At 28.6% G+C, this 13,188-nt stretch overlaps 1 protein-coding gene across 1 annotated transcript; it reads left to right on the forward strand.

Moving 5' to 3' along the window:
- The first annotated feature begins 366 nt into the window (after positions 1 to 366).
- On the forward strand, positions 367 to 13,005 carry Gga (ADP-ribosylation factor-binding protein Gga). Its single transcript, XM_018518386.1, has 11 exons — positions 367 to 403; positions 2,498 to 2,658; positions 4,866 to 5,099; positions 6,222 to 6,395; positions 7,320 to 7,539; positions 8,059 to 8,394; positions 8,552 to 8,684; positions 9,558 to 9,898; positions 10,641 to 10,807; positions 11,161 to 11,271; positions 12,466 to 13,005. Exons 1-11 carry the CDS (start codon positions 367 to 369, stop codon positions 12,556 to 12,558), a joined length of 2,007 nt encoding a protein of 668 aa, XP_018373888.1. The 3' UTR covers positions 12,559 to 13,005.
- Positions 13,006 to 13,188: the final 183 nt, after the last annotated feature.

Consider the following 13,188-nt stretch of genomic DNA (forward strand, 5'->3'; position numbering starts at 1 on the left):
TGACTGTCATATCTCTGTAAAGTGTACCTGTTTAGAGTATTGTGAATCGACGCATAACAAAGTGAGATGTTTTCCGTAATAGAAAGAGCTGTTCTGTATTTAAAAAACCTATGGAACAAGCAAATAAATTAGACACGATAAAGCAACTAGATTGGTTTTATATTAATTGAAAACCAGTAATAGAAAATTAGAATTGACATTTGATTTTCAGACATAATATAACAATTTACGATTGTGACGTTTGTCCTGAGTGATAATTGAAATGTATTTACTGAAATATTTCTGATATAAAAAATGCTGTAAGCTCTTTTAGTCTCCTGTAAATCTGAAAATTATATATAGCATTAAACAATTACGATTTTAAGCATGGATGTGGTGACTACTAGCTTAGAAGCTCTAATACGTGAGTATAATAAGAACTACACAACTGATTTACAATGTTTTGCTTTCTATTTAAATATGTCAAATTTTTAATATTAATTAAGCTCATTTTACTATGACTTTTCTATTACATACATTATCTGTATACATATATATCTACTTCTCTATTTTATATATGTAGAGATCATCTATATTCATTTCCTAAAGAAGTAGGCTATAAGAAATACAAGACCAAATCAACATAAACAATTCAAACTGAATATTAGCCTCACAAATATAGTGATCATTCATAAAAGTTATGTATATTAAAGCCTCAGTAAATAGATTGAAAGAGAATGGAATGAAATGGATTGGAATGGATTCAGATTTTCAGAAGTATGCATTCACAAACGTTGAAATCCTTTACAATCCCAATACATTTTTGTTTATATGTATATTAGAACTGCATGAAGCACATTTTTATGCCTTTCAATCTAAAAAAATTTTAGTTTTGTAAGTATATCGTGAATACTGCTCAATTCAAAATTATGAATAGAAAATACAGTTTCTCAATCCTATTAAATTTTTAAAAAAGTTTTTCTATCCAATTGAACCCCAAAAAGTAGAAATAGATCACAAATGCTGCTGAAGTACGCAATTGGATGAATTCAAATGGATTAAAATTTCAATCTATTTTAGTCCAGTCTTGTTTACTGAAGAACAGAGAAATATAGTTAATATTTATTGTCAACAACAATCATGTAAAGCTTGAGAACCTCATAAAATTGATGATAAGAATTGACCCTTGTTTGATTTTTGTCAGCAATTTGTTCTTACATTAATACAAGCTTAATGTAAATTTAATTGTTGAAATTTTGATCGAATTTGCCAGTAATTTATAGGCAAATTGCTAACATTTGCTAGGTATCTTTCTATTTTTCATCGTTTGATATGGCTTCCTAACTGATAAGATTAATCTAACAATGCATTCTGTGTTCTATTTCTTGTTTTTTATTTCTTGTCTTTTTCTCTCCTTATGGCTCGGTTTCTCATTATCTAGTAAACTTAATGATGTTGTTTTACTTAATGGACTTCTACCATGACATCATCATAAATAAAGAACACAATTATCGATAAGATGGTCATAAGCCCGGTTTTTCATTATCAGAATAATTTGTGCTTAGGCTTAACCTGATTGATATTTTATTCATTGAATAAGATAGAATATTTAATATAAAAATAAACTGAACCTATGACTGTTTTATCGACAGTCTTGTTTCTTGTTTCTTTTGAAGTTTATCAGTTTTTATTTCGGTAAAAAATTGAAGAAAAAGAACAAAGGTCTGAACACAAGAACATCCTATGGACCTATTCAGACAAACTTATACAGTTGCATGACTGTATGCATAAAGGAATTCTTTACATTAGGAAACACCTCACCGTTCATCTTGACCTTGACATATGTGTTATAGAGGTGAGGGCATACTGAAGATCAACTTTCCCTTAAAATTAATTTTAACATATAATATCAGCGTTATTAGTGAGGTGTTTTCTAATGTAAAGATTTGTGGAGAAAACTATCCAATTACATTTCTAAGGACGTAAAATGCGATTGGACAATTTTCTTTATGCATACGTTCATACGATTATGCAAGTCTGATGGACCTTAATGTGTTACGTTACATTAAATAATAGGAGCCTACTAAGGCTCTGGAAACGAGGTAAAAATTACAAAAAAGTGAACTAACTTATTAAAATATTAATAACTTAATTGGTCAATATCTAGTGAATTTCATCAGTTTTGTAATTTTTATCTTGTTTCAGGAACCGTATAATAGGCTTCCAGATCGTAAACGGAAGCATGTACGTAAACTTACATCAACGCATACAGAAATTCATAACGTAATGTTAAATATTACGTTATGATAAAAACTTCTTTTTCTTCTACTAAATAATTTTTATGAATGATTTCTATGTTTATAATAGAATTTACGTTAAATTATGTAATATGACATGTATCTTTATTATTTTGGAAATAAAAAATATAGTCATTGATGATAGAACTATGTGCGCACGCGTGTGTGTATTTATGTTTATTGATACATTAGTATATATATGTATATAAAATACTATATAGAGAGAGTTACAAATCCACAAAATCAGAAGCCAGACGTAGCAGCGATTGAAGCATTTTGTGTGATGCTTACCAAAGAAGCAGAGGGTATACAAATAGGTATCAAGTTATTAGCAATACAAATTCAATCACTTAATGAATCAGAAGCACTGCAAGCGCTTTCGGTATGTTGTTTTTAAATATTTTATGAATTTGATGCTTTAATATAGTGTTAAAATAAAAAAAAACATTTAAATCTATTTGGATAGTTAACATATTTATAGTTGATAAATGGGCTCTATAAATTTATTAATAATAAATTTAGATAAATCGTGCGGTTATTATTATTAAAAATATTAGAATAAAATATATAAAATATATAAATGTTAAAGCATTTTAACAAATATTTTATATAAGTATACATATAAAATGTTTCTTAAAAATTTTATAAAACTAATGAAAGAATGAAAGAATCTCGGGCAAAATGGGCCACGAACGAATGAGAAATGACTCATCGAATTAACGTCAAAGTCTACGAAATTCCATCGAATCGAAATATTACTTGAAGCTTACTTTGATATTTATACTTTATAAACATTCCTTAATAGAAGACGAATATATTTATCGCTAGACTCTTAAACAAGCAAATTATACAGTTTTTGTTAAGACATCGATGTTAAATCGTGTTCGAAATTATTTCGATTCGCTTTGAAAACATAATTTTTCGAAAAGGAAATTTTTATTGTGTATTAATTATGTTTTATTTAAAACAAAGAACTTTCTTTTATTATTAAGACAAAGAATTGTTTTCTTTGTCTTAACAATAAAACATATAACAGTCAATGTACAATAATAATAATTTTATTTTTAAACTTTTTATTTTATAGACTAATAATAATTAATTAAAGCCCATACAAGGCAAGTCAGAGTATTTGTGTGCATATTATTACACATGGATCTTTATGACATACCTCAAATTATTATGCAAACAGCAGTAAACAATAATTACTTTAGATAAAAAAAAAACAGTTATGTTTGTTTAAGTAAATGCACATAGAGTCGCTATTTAAATATTGCAACAGAGTATAAGGAACGTACATTAAACGAGAGATCCATAACAAAACGAAAATAAAAATAAAAAAAACCTTAAAAACTCAGTACGATACTGTGACATAATCAACAAATCTAGAGATATTCTGCTCGATGTATTGAGAACAAAATGAAAAATATGAAAATACGAGATCTAGGTAGTCCCGTCCGTAGGATATTATACAAAAGACAACAGACAAAGCATTGCTTTCTAACATTGACTTTTAACTAACGAGCACGTCTATAGTAAGACGTAATTATGTATTCATCTCTTCTCACACTATAAATGAATCTGATACATGAATTTATAGTTCTATTGTGTTTGGGCTCAAATTCAGCGATCATGTCTGTAAAGGTTGCACAGCAATAGTGAATGTGGAGAAGAACCAAGTCAGCTTTATTTGCGAAGATTCTGGGATTAAATGCTTGCATAGCTTGAACTTGCATAGCATTCCATTAATTTTCTTGTTTTAACAACCTGTTTAAAACCAATCATATATTCAAGGTAAAACTTTGTTTGTGATTAATGTCTCATCATGAGCTATCATTTGGCATAAAATTCAATTCCAAAATCGAGGGCCGAAAAACGGGTGAAAAATTCATCCTTTTTTCGGTCATTCTTTCAACTTCCAACACAGTGGCGTAGTAAGGGAAGACAATGCCTGAAATAGAAACTTATACCTGTTGTAACAAAAGAAAATTCGCTGTAAAAGGTAACAATTTCACCGATTTAGTTACTCTTCTTTTGTGTTTTGCCCGAAGTCTTTTGCCCCTTTCTGCTTATAATGAGAGGTGCGTTCCATTTAATGTTGCGAATATCATTTCATCCTTTTTGTTATCAAATATTAAACAAGGATGAGATGATGCGTGAGCGTGCGAACATTAAGTAAAATGCACCCAAGGAATTATATGTATATACTATCGAATCGACACTCTTGTTAAGATGGGGGTCTTAGCAAGGGCGTCTGGGGTGGGCCCCGCTCTCTCCGCCCTCTCTTCCTTTACTACGCTACTGCTTCTACATTGGATCAACACTGGAAATTTTAAAAAATCCTCACATGGGTATGTTATTATTTTTGTCAATTCTCTTTCTCTACAAATACACACATAGAAATCAAATATGTTCGCTCGTGACCCAAAAAACCCGAGGTTCTTTTAAAACAATATAAATAAGATAACAAAGATAACAAATACTTTAATCTTAATTAAATCTCAACAATAAGATCTTAACAAGATTTTGAGAACTTAAAATTTATAAAATTTTAAATATACGACTTGTATATGTAGATTTTTATTTTTCCAGTTATTAGATACTTGTATGAAGAGATGTGGCCCATTATTTCATGCGGAAGTTGGTAAATTTCGTTTCCTTAATGAGATGATAAAATTGGTTTCGCCAAAATATTTAGGTAATCGCACTACAGCGAGTGTACGGCAAAAGGTTCTGCAACTTCTTTATGCATGGATCAAAGAATATCCTCGCGAATCAAAAATTAAGGAGGCTTATGAAATGTTGAAGAAGCAAGGAGTCATCGAGGTTATCTTTGTCAAATGTTACATTTATATATAGTCTGACAATTATATTTACAGATATTTTCCTGTTTTTCTAACATGGCAATATTAAAAATACAGCAAAGTATTCAGTTAATCATTTATTTCACAGTATTACATAGTTCAATAGAACAATCATCTATAAAAAATATCCCGGAATTTAGTTTATCCCTTTATATACAGAGTCGTAGGAATTATTCTAATTGATAAAAATAAAAAAGTTGTATGTATAGATCCAGAAACACTTCTTTTTTGAATTGTAAATAAAAAGTAAACATTTTTTTTATTTACATCATCGGAAATAATTACATAGTAAGCAGAAGATCAAATATACATGCATTTCACTTACACATATATTACCTCGATTTATATCAATTTAAATCCTCTGAATTTTTAGTTGATATTTCAAGATTTTTATTTACAATAAAATTCAAATTATTTTCGAAATATTAAATGTCTTTAACAATCATCATATCATATTATAAGATATCATAAGTAAACAGAGCGAACGAAACTGAGTTGAAAAGTGCTCTACTATTTTGCAATTTTTGCAATAGTTAACGAGATATTAATAATAATTTTTAAAACTTAATTTAGTTTGCCCTATCATGTGTGTGTGTGTGAGAAGTGAATTAATTGCTAAAATCGTTGAAATAACTAAAATCTATTAAATTAATAGAGATTTCAACAATTTCAGTGACTTATTTCCATCAGGAGCACCGCAAAAAATGGATATTGTTGTGTAGTTTACATCCATTTCTTCAGAGGGCAGTAGTGCGCGAGGCATTTTGCGGTTACAGGAAAAAGGCCCTCATATCCTCTCAGATTTCTCTTTGAGTTATAAATTATACTTAATCACATTTTATCTGTAAACTTAATTGTCAAACTTTTTAACTATACTTTTATTGTAATTATTGTTATTATTATGTAGGATTTCATCTTAATTTTATTACTACTTTATATATATTTAAATATTATTTTTTTAATTATATTCTTTTATCTTATTGTAACATTTGTTTAAATAGTATTGTAAATATTATTCAGATTGAATTATTAATTAGTTAATTATTAAAGAATTTGCAATATACGGGATAAAAACAAATTACAGGAAGATGCTGCATTTATAATGACAAACAATGAAGAAAGTAAAAAATCGTCTAAGATAAAAAATAATATATTCGAAAATGAAGAAATGTCAAAGCATTTGCGTAGATTACTTCATAGTAAGGATCCTTCTGATTTGCAATCTGCAAACCGATTGATTAAATTTATGGTGAAAGAGGTATCTACATTTTAGAGAGATATTTGATATAAAATCTTTAAAGAAATTAAAATTCAAATACAATTGATGCTCTTTACTCGCAGATGTTACGTATCCGATAATCCGTGAATATGGAATGGTTAAATATATGATAGTAAATGAGACGCGTTTAAAAAAAATTAAACAAAAATCAAAGAGAGAGAAATATTATTTTTATTTAAAATAAAATAAAATATGCAATGTATATGAAAATGTGTGTATTTCATATATAATTTTAACTAATTTTAGTTATTAACTGTTTTTTTTATAAGTAATACATAATTTATAGTAGTAATAAAAACATCAATGCATCATGTCATTATCGTTTGCACACATAATGAATGTCCTTCGACTTATTTTTGTTAAAATTATGATTTTTATATCACTAAAAGATAAATTAAATTTTGTAGTGAAAATTATACTCTACATTTTATAAGTTAACGGAATAAAGTGAGCAGAATCAAATCCAACTAATCTTAGGGAAAAAGTTATGTGATCACTATCCAGGAGTCAATAACTGAACTATAATTTTCAAATATTTTTTCATTTTATATGAAATTATTTAACATTGCGTTACTATCTGTACTTTAATTGTGAAAGGGAATTTATTGTAATTAATGAAAAAATTTCCATTTTGAAACAATGATTCGTTGGATTTTAGATCAAATCAAGATCAATGATACAATTGCATACATGTACGATAAGTTGTATCCGCAAAAATTGCAATATTTATCGCGAATAAAGAAATGCTGTCACAGTTATATTAACTATGAATCATGAATTCGGAAATAAGGAGCATCAATTGTATTTCTTTTTTTTCATGTTTTTTTATTTTGATATGCTTTAATTTTTGAATTTAACATTTATATTTTTAAAGATTTTCATTACAGATATCTCTTTTTGTAGGATGAAGAACGACTGCAGTTAAACTCGCGAAGAGGCATGGAATTAGAATCTGTGCAAAACAATGTAATGCTACTGTCAGAAATGCTAGATTCGTATAATCAGAATGAAACTAGTACAGAGGATCTTGAATTAATGAAAGAGTTGTATCAAGCATGCGAGCGATTGAAACCTATTTTGTTGAGACTCGCCAGCGAAACTCAGGGCAATGTCGAAATGCTTGGTAGCTTGTCATATCTTGTCATAACTAAACGATTTATTCATTATTTTATAACTAGTCTAGAAAATTTTATTTACATTTATAATATAATTTAGTTTAAAAAATTCAAGCCGCAATTATATATAATTCAAAACTGAAAATCTGTATATTTGATATAATATAACGAGTCAAAAATATGTGAAGTATTTCAATTTAGATATCGAATTTTATAAAAATGACATATCATAAAGGTGCCTGCAGACGATATGGCCAATGTATACATCAACTTTGCACACATTGACTTACTAAATATTGACTACATTCGATATGGATAATTGTGTATGTCATGTATGGTATGTGTATGATATTTGCTAATGTTGGCATATGTTGGCCATATCGTTTGGAGACGCCTTAAAATTAGATTATTGGACATCAATACCTATTACTTATTTATCTGCATCAATCTTTTTCGTTATCCTAGTTTATATAATCAACAAATCATTAATCTTTTTAATTAATTTTCTGTGCATTCTGTGACATCAGGTAATGTACTAGCTGCGAGTGATGAATTGAATCAAGTTTTTGAGAAGTATACGTCTATTATCGTTCTGGGGCAATTCCCCAAATCTACGACAGAGGCTTCTAAGCCAACTTACAATGAACCATCTCTTCTGGATTTATCGTCTCCCACTGATATGATTTCCTGTAAGAACAATTTAAGCATGATGCAGAGCACATCGTCGACGGATCATCGCTCAGATATGGATGTGCTCGGAGATATCTTTAATGTACTAGAAAAACCAATGAAGTCTGAAACAAATTTTTTAATGCCAAACGCTATAATGCAACCAATTAGTATCTCGCCCATGAATAAGAAAAGTAAGCAAAAAAATGTTTAATTGCAATTGAAAAAATTTAATGCAAACAATTGAAGACTTACAAAATGATAAAGCAGTTAATACTTTTTTTGTATTTTTTAAATATTTATATTTATTTATTATATTGTATTATTCTTCTAAATGATGATAATCCGTAGGCGAAATTACCAACACTGACGAAGAAAAAATAGACAGTAAAGCAAAAGCATTGGAAGAATTGAACGAATTGGGCGAAACTTTACTTAAACAAAGTTTATCGGGTACAGTGTCAACTACACGCTTGTCACAAGGGTAAGCATATTTAAGAATATTGGATGAAGGTTGAATTTTAAATCTCAAATTTCGGAGATGCTGAAAATAAGAAAACAAAAAAAATAGTCTCAATCTCTAAACGGACATAAAGGGCTTTCATAAAACTTATATACCGATTATAAATAAGATAAACCAAATTCGATTTTGCAGTGCCGAGAATAATTTTTAATTACTCTCTCAGTCAGTATTTGTCTGCCGAGGAAACATGAGAAGTCATATGTCGGGGATTTTATAACACTGACAATTGTTCTGAGGGATATTGAGTTTACGTAATTTTGGCAGACCATGCAGTCGTGTCTGTGAAGTTAGCACGACATTTCTTTATTTTTGATTTTTTGATATTAAAAATGCAGAACATTTTATTATTTTTGAAAGAACAATAGAACAATAGAAAGTGCTACCGGAACAATCATTATTTTTTGAAAATTAATAAAATGTCGACATCATACAGTCTCGGTGGAAGAGAATCCGTAGATTCAGACGTGTAGTATTTTGAATATTATCAACGATGTCATAATTTCTGTGGCTAACAACTTGAGAGGTTCTTCATGAAAAAAAGTTTAATTATATCAATTTAAAAATATTTTAATATCATCTAGAAGAATATATAATAAAAAAATTTACGAAGTGCATTAATCTTGACAAAGTCAATCTCGTAATTGTTATTATGTATCTCTCTTTCAAAATAAAAGAATTTTTGTTTAAAACATTTTTTTATTAAAATAAATCGTTATTAAAATAAATTTTACAGACACGTGATTTAACACTTTTTATTTATCCCACTTTAAATTCAATTTTATAATAAAAAAATTTTCAAAACTTTCAATTAAAAAAATATTTTATTTTTTGCAGCAAAACAAATAATAACGTGACAAAAATTCAAAACATCTATGATCCCAGTAGAAAAAATTCGTCCCATAATTCTAATAATATGTCGCAACATATTGCAACAGAGCAACCAAATACGAGGAAATGTGAAAGAAATAGTAATTTAGACATTTTTGCATCTTCAAATTCGTCAAAAATTAATGTTGATTTGTGCAAGAAAAATAGTAATTCAGAAATAATGGATGCAAAAATACAGTCGCAGGAAATGACGCAATTGCAGAACGGTATGTCAAGGATAGCAAATATTGAGCCTGAAATCAAACCATTGACTGATATCACTGTCTGCCTTGAAGATATTAAACCAGGTTATTAGATAAATTTATCTATCATGACATTGTTTTACTTTGTTCATGTTTTTAATTTTTTTTCTACATTTCTTAGAAGGTGATTTACCTATAAAATATTGGAATACATCGAAAACTAAACCCGGTAGGCAAAAATGTTTCAGATAAAAGTGTTGCACGATTTGAAGGAGGCTAAATAATATAAAATTAATTTTCTAAAAATCGATTTTTCAAAATCGTATAGAAGTCCCCTTGACTTTTTTAAATTTTAATTTTTTCTTTACATTAATTGATTTATCTGATTATACATAAGTATCAGATACGATAATTAAAAAATTAATAATTTACGAAATATTTTATTTTTCATGCCAATATGTGTCAGAATATAGTATACAAAACATACAACTCTGAAAGTATTGATTTTTTATATCTCTACTTTAATACTTTTATATGTAAAATAATTTAGAGGAATATTATGTAAAATAATCATTATTCTATTCAAAAAAATGTAATCTTCATACAGCCTTAAAAAAATAGATTTTTGAAAATTGATTTTATCATTATTTATATCCCATCGGGCCATATAATTTTTATCTGAAACATTTTTGCCTACCGAGTTTAATTTTCAACATATTTATGTGTTTTGTTTTAGGTGAATCACCGTGCATATATATATACACGCGTGCACGCGTGCATGCGTGCGTACATACGTGCGTTAATACAACATATGTTAATTTAAAAAATAATGCTAATTACTTCACAGGGACAAATCCACCTCTAACAGTAATTGAGGAAAGAAATGGCGTAAGTGTGGTGCTTCATTTTGCTCAGGATAGCCCTAGATCAGATGTATCTGTAATAGTAATTACTACAATGAGTAAAAACGCAAAGCCACTTAGTAATTATTTATTTCAAGCGGTTGTGTCTAAAGTAAGTATTCAAGATTAAAAATTTTCTAAATTTCTAAAATATAAAGTACATGAATTTTCGATATATAACTTAACACTTTCTTCTGCATAATAAGAAAGAAAATAGGTCCTTAGCACAAGTTTCCCTTCAGTTGTCATCATGTCAAAATAGTAATTTCGTTTAAGGCAATTTAAAGGCATTATGCGAACAAGGGTTGTTTTGAATTTAAGTTTAATGCGTAAAGAAATTTAACAAGAAGATGACAGAATCCCAAAAATCTTAATATTTAAGGATTTATGAATATTTTTAGAGAAATTTTAAATCACTTAATTAAATAAATATTTTTAACTTTGATTTTGTATAATTATACATAGAAATGCAAATGTAGACTGCAGGCACCTTCTGGAACAAAGCTGCCACCGCATAATCCATTCCTCCCTCCATCCGCAATCACACAGATTATGCTGATTGCGAATCCTCTCAAGGTAATACAATTACATAATAATTATTCTTTTTGACAATAAATTAATAGTTCAATTATTTAAAATGAAAAACATTCAAATTAATTAATATTATTAATACTATATTATTAATATATGTGTAATATATGATAACTTTGGTAAATATGCAGCATGAGAGACTATCCTCAAATAACCTTGACCTTGACATATGTTCAAGATCATGACCTTGAATGACCTTGAACAAATTTTAACTGTCGCTCGTAATTCATTAAAAAGTTATTAACAGAAAAAATATCATAAATTATATAATTTTCTGACACCCTGTATGTCATATAGACTATAAGCTTTCGTACGGTATGTGCTGAAGATAAGCTATGTTTACCTTTCTTACTGAAATCAACTAATGGATTGAATCGATGCAAGTATCATTTTGTATTTCCATACTATGCAGATTGTAGTCGTACAGTACCATACGTATGAGCATAGTTGTCATGCCGCAAGTAGAGAGTGTAGGGTGGACATTCCTTCACGTGGAAAGTCAGACACTCCTAGGTAGAGGAGGAGGTGAGATAAACGGCTCTTAAAAAGGAGGAGATGGGATAAACGGCTCTTAAAAAGAAGGAGGTGGGATGGGATTCGCTTTGCGTGGAAAGTTAGATGCTTCTAAAAAGGGAAAGTGGGATGGATTGCTTCGCATGGAAAGGGCTTCGAACGCCTCTAAACAAAACATTAATCTTGGTGCATAATTTTATAGCAAATTTTACATTTTTGTAAAATAATACACGTGCAACACACGTACTAAACGTGTGCAGTACGCAAAATAGATAATATTTAACATCAATGTCCAAGGACACCTTCACTGTGTAACGAACTTGAGTGCGGGAATATTAGACCTGATTGAAAATCTTTAAACACATACCATTTGAAAACTATCGTAGCCTTAACATTTTGATATTAGAATTTTTGTGTCTAAATGACTTCAAGAATTTGTCATTAGCAGATGATGCGTTAGATCAAAGACACTCTATATACATATGTGTGCATGCGTGCAGTGAAAATGTCATTTTAGTTATAACTTATACAAAAACATTTTCACTTTACGCATATGTATGTAGTAAATGTGAAGTAATGAGAAAGCAGTTTAAAGAGGAGATGTTGATTTTATAAGAGTTTATATTAATGTTTCTTTTTATATGAAAAATTGATTATTTCTTTCAGGAGCCTGTATCTTTGAAGTGTATGTTAAGCTACACAATGGACGATGAAACAGTTACAGAAATGGGTGAAGTGGACACGTTACCTAATCTGTGAGATTCAGTGATTCTCTGTTGTAAACTCCATACAATGCTACACTCATACTTGTCGTGTGTGCCCTCAGTAGGTTGAAAATGATATAATAATGTTTCAATTATTCTAAAATACAAGCAATTATAAAATTGTTCGACATTTTTTGCGCTACTATAAACTTAGATTATCTGCAGTTAAATCTTTTCATATTCTTAATAATTTTTCTCATTTTAATTTTTCCTTGAACGTCTAGTCTTACAGCTACTGTACATAGTATGTGGAAATACTTGATGTGTTACTACCGTATAGTAAGCGTTTCCATATCTTGTGTATAGAAGTCCTACTGTAATAACATTTATAAAAAATGAAAATGTATCATAATTCATTCGTATGATATTTTCATTTTACATATATATGATTGAATGAGAGAGCAGGAAGAGAGTTAAATTTATGAGTATTATGTTGTTAAGAATGCTATAGAAATCCATAAAAATACAGAATATATTTTAAAGACTATCTTGTAATTATGAATTCTGTATGGATTATCTTAAATGGATGAAGAAATAAAATGAAAGATAAAAAGTATACTAAATATTTTTTACAGAATGAGTTTTATAGGAGACAGTTTTTCATATTATGTCTAAATCATTATAC

Source organism: Trachymyrmex cornetzi, unplaced genomic scaffold, assembly GCF_001594075.2.
Source record: "Trachymyrmex cornetzi isolate Tcor2-1 unplaced genomic scaffold, Tcor1.1 scaffold748, whole genome shotgun sequence".
In the NCBI taxonomy this organism is placed as follows: Eukaryota; Metazoa; Arthropoda; class Insecta; order Hymenoptera; family Formicidae; genus Trachymyrmex; species Trachymyrmex cornetzi.

What these genes read in the sequence shown, in the direction of transcription:
- Gga (XM_018518386.1), top strand. Translation starts at nt 367, where the DNA reads ATGGATGTGGTGACTACTAGCTTAGAAGCTCTAATAC. An exon ending in AGAAGCAAGGAGTCATCGAG is followed by an intron (nt 5,100 to 6,221) that starts GTTATCTTTGTC and finishes AACAAATTACAG; the next exon opens with GAAGATGCTGCATTTATAAT. An exon ending in TTAAATTTATGGTGAAAGAG is followed by an intron (nt 6,396 to 7,319) that starts GTATCTACATTT and finishes CTCTTTTTGTAG; the next exon opens with GATGAAGAACGACTGCAGTT.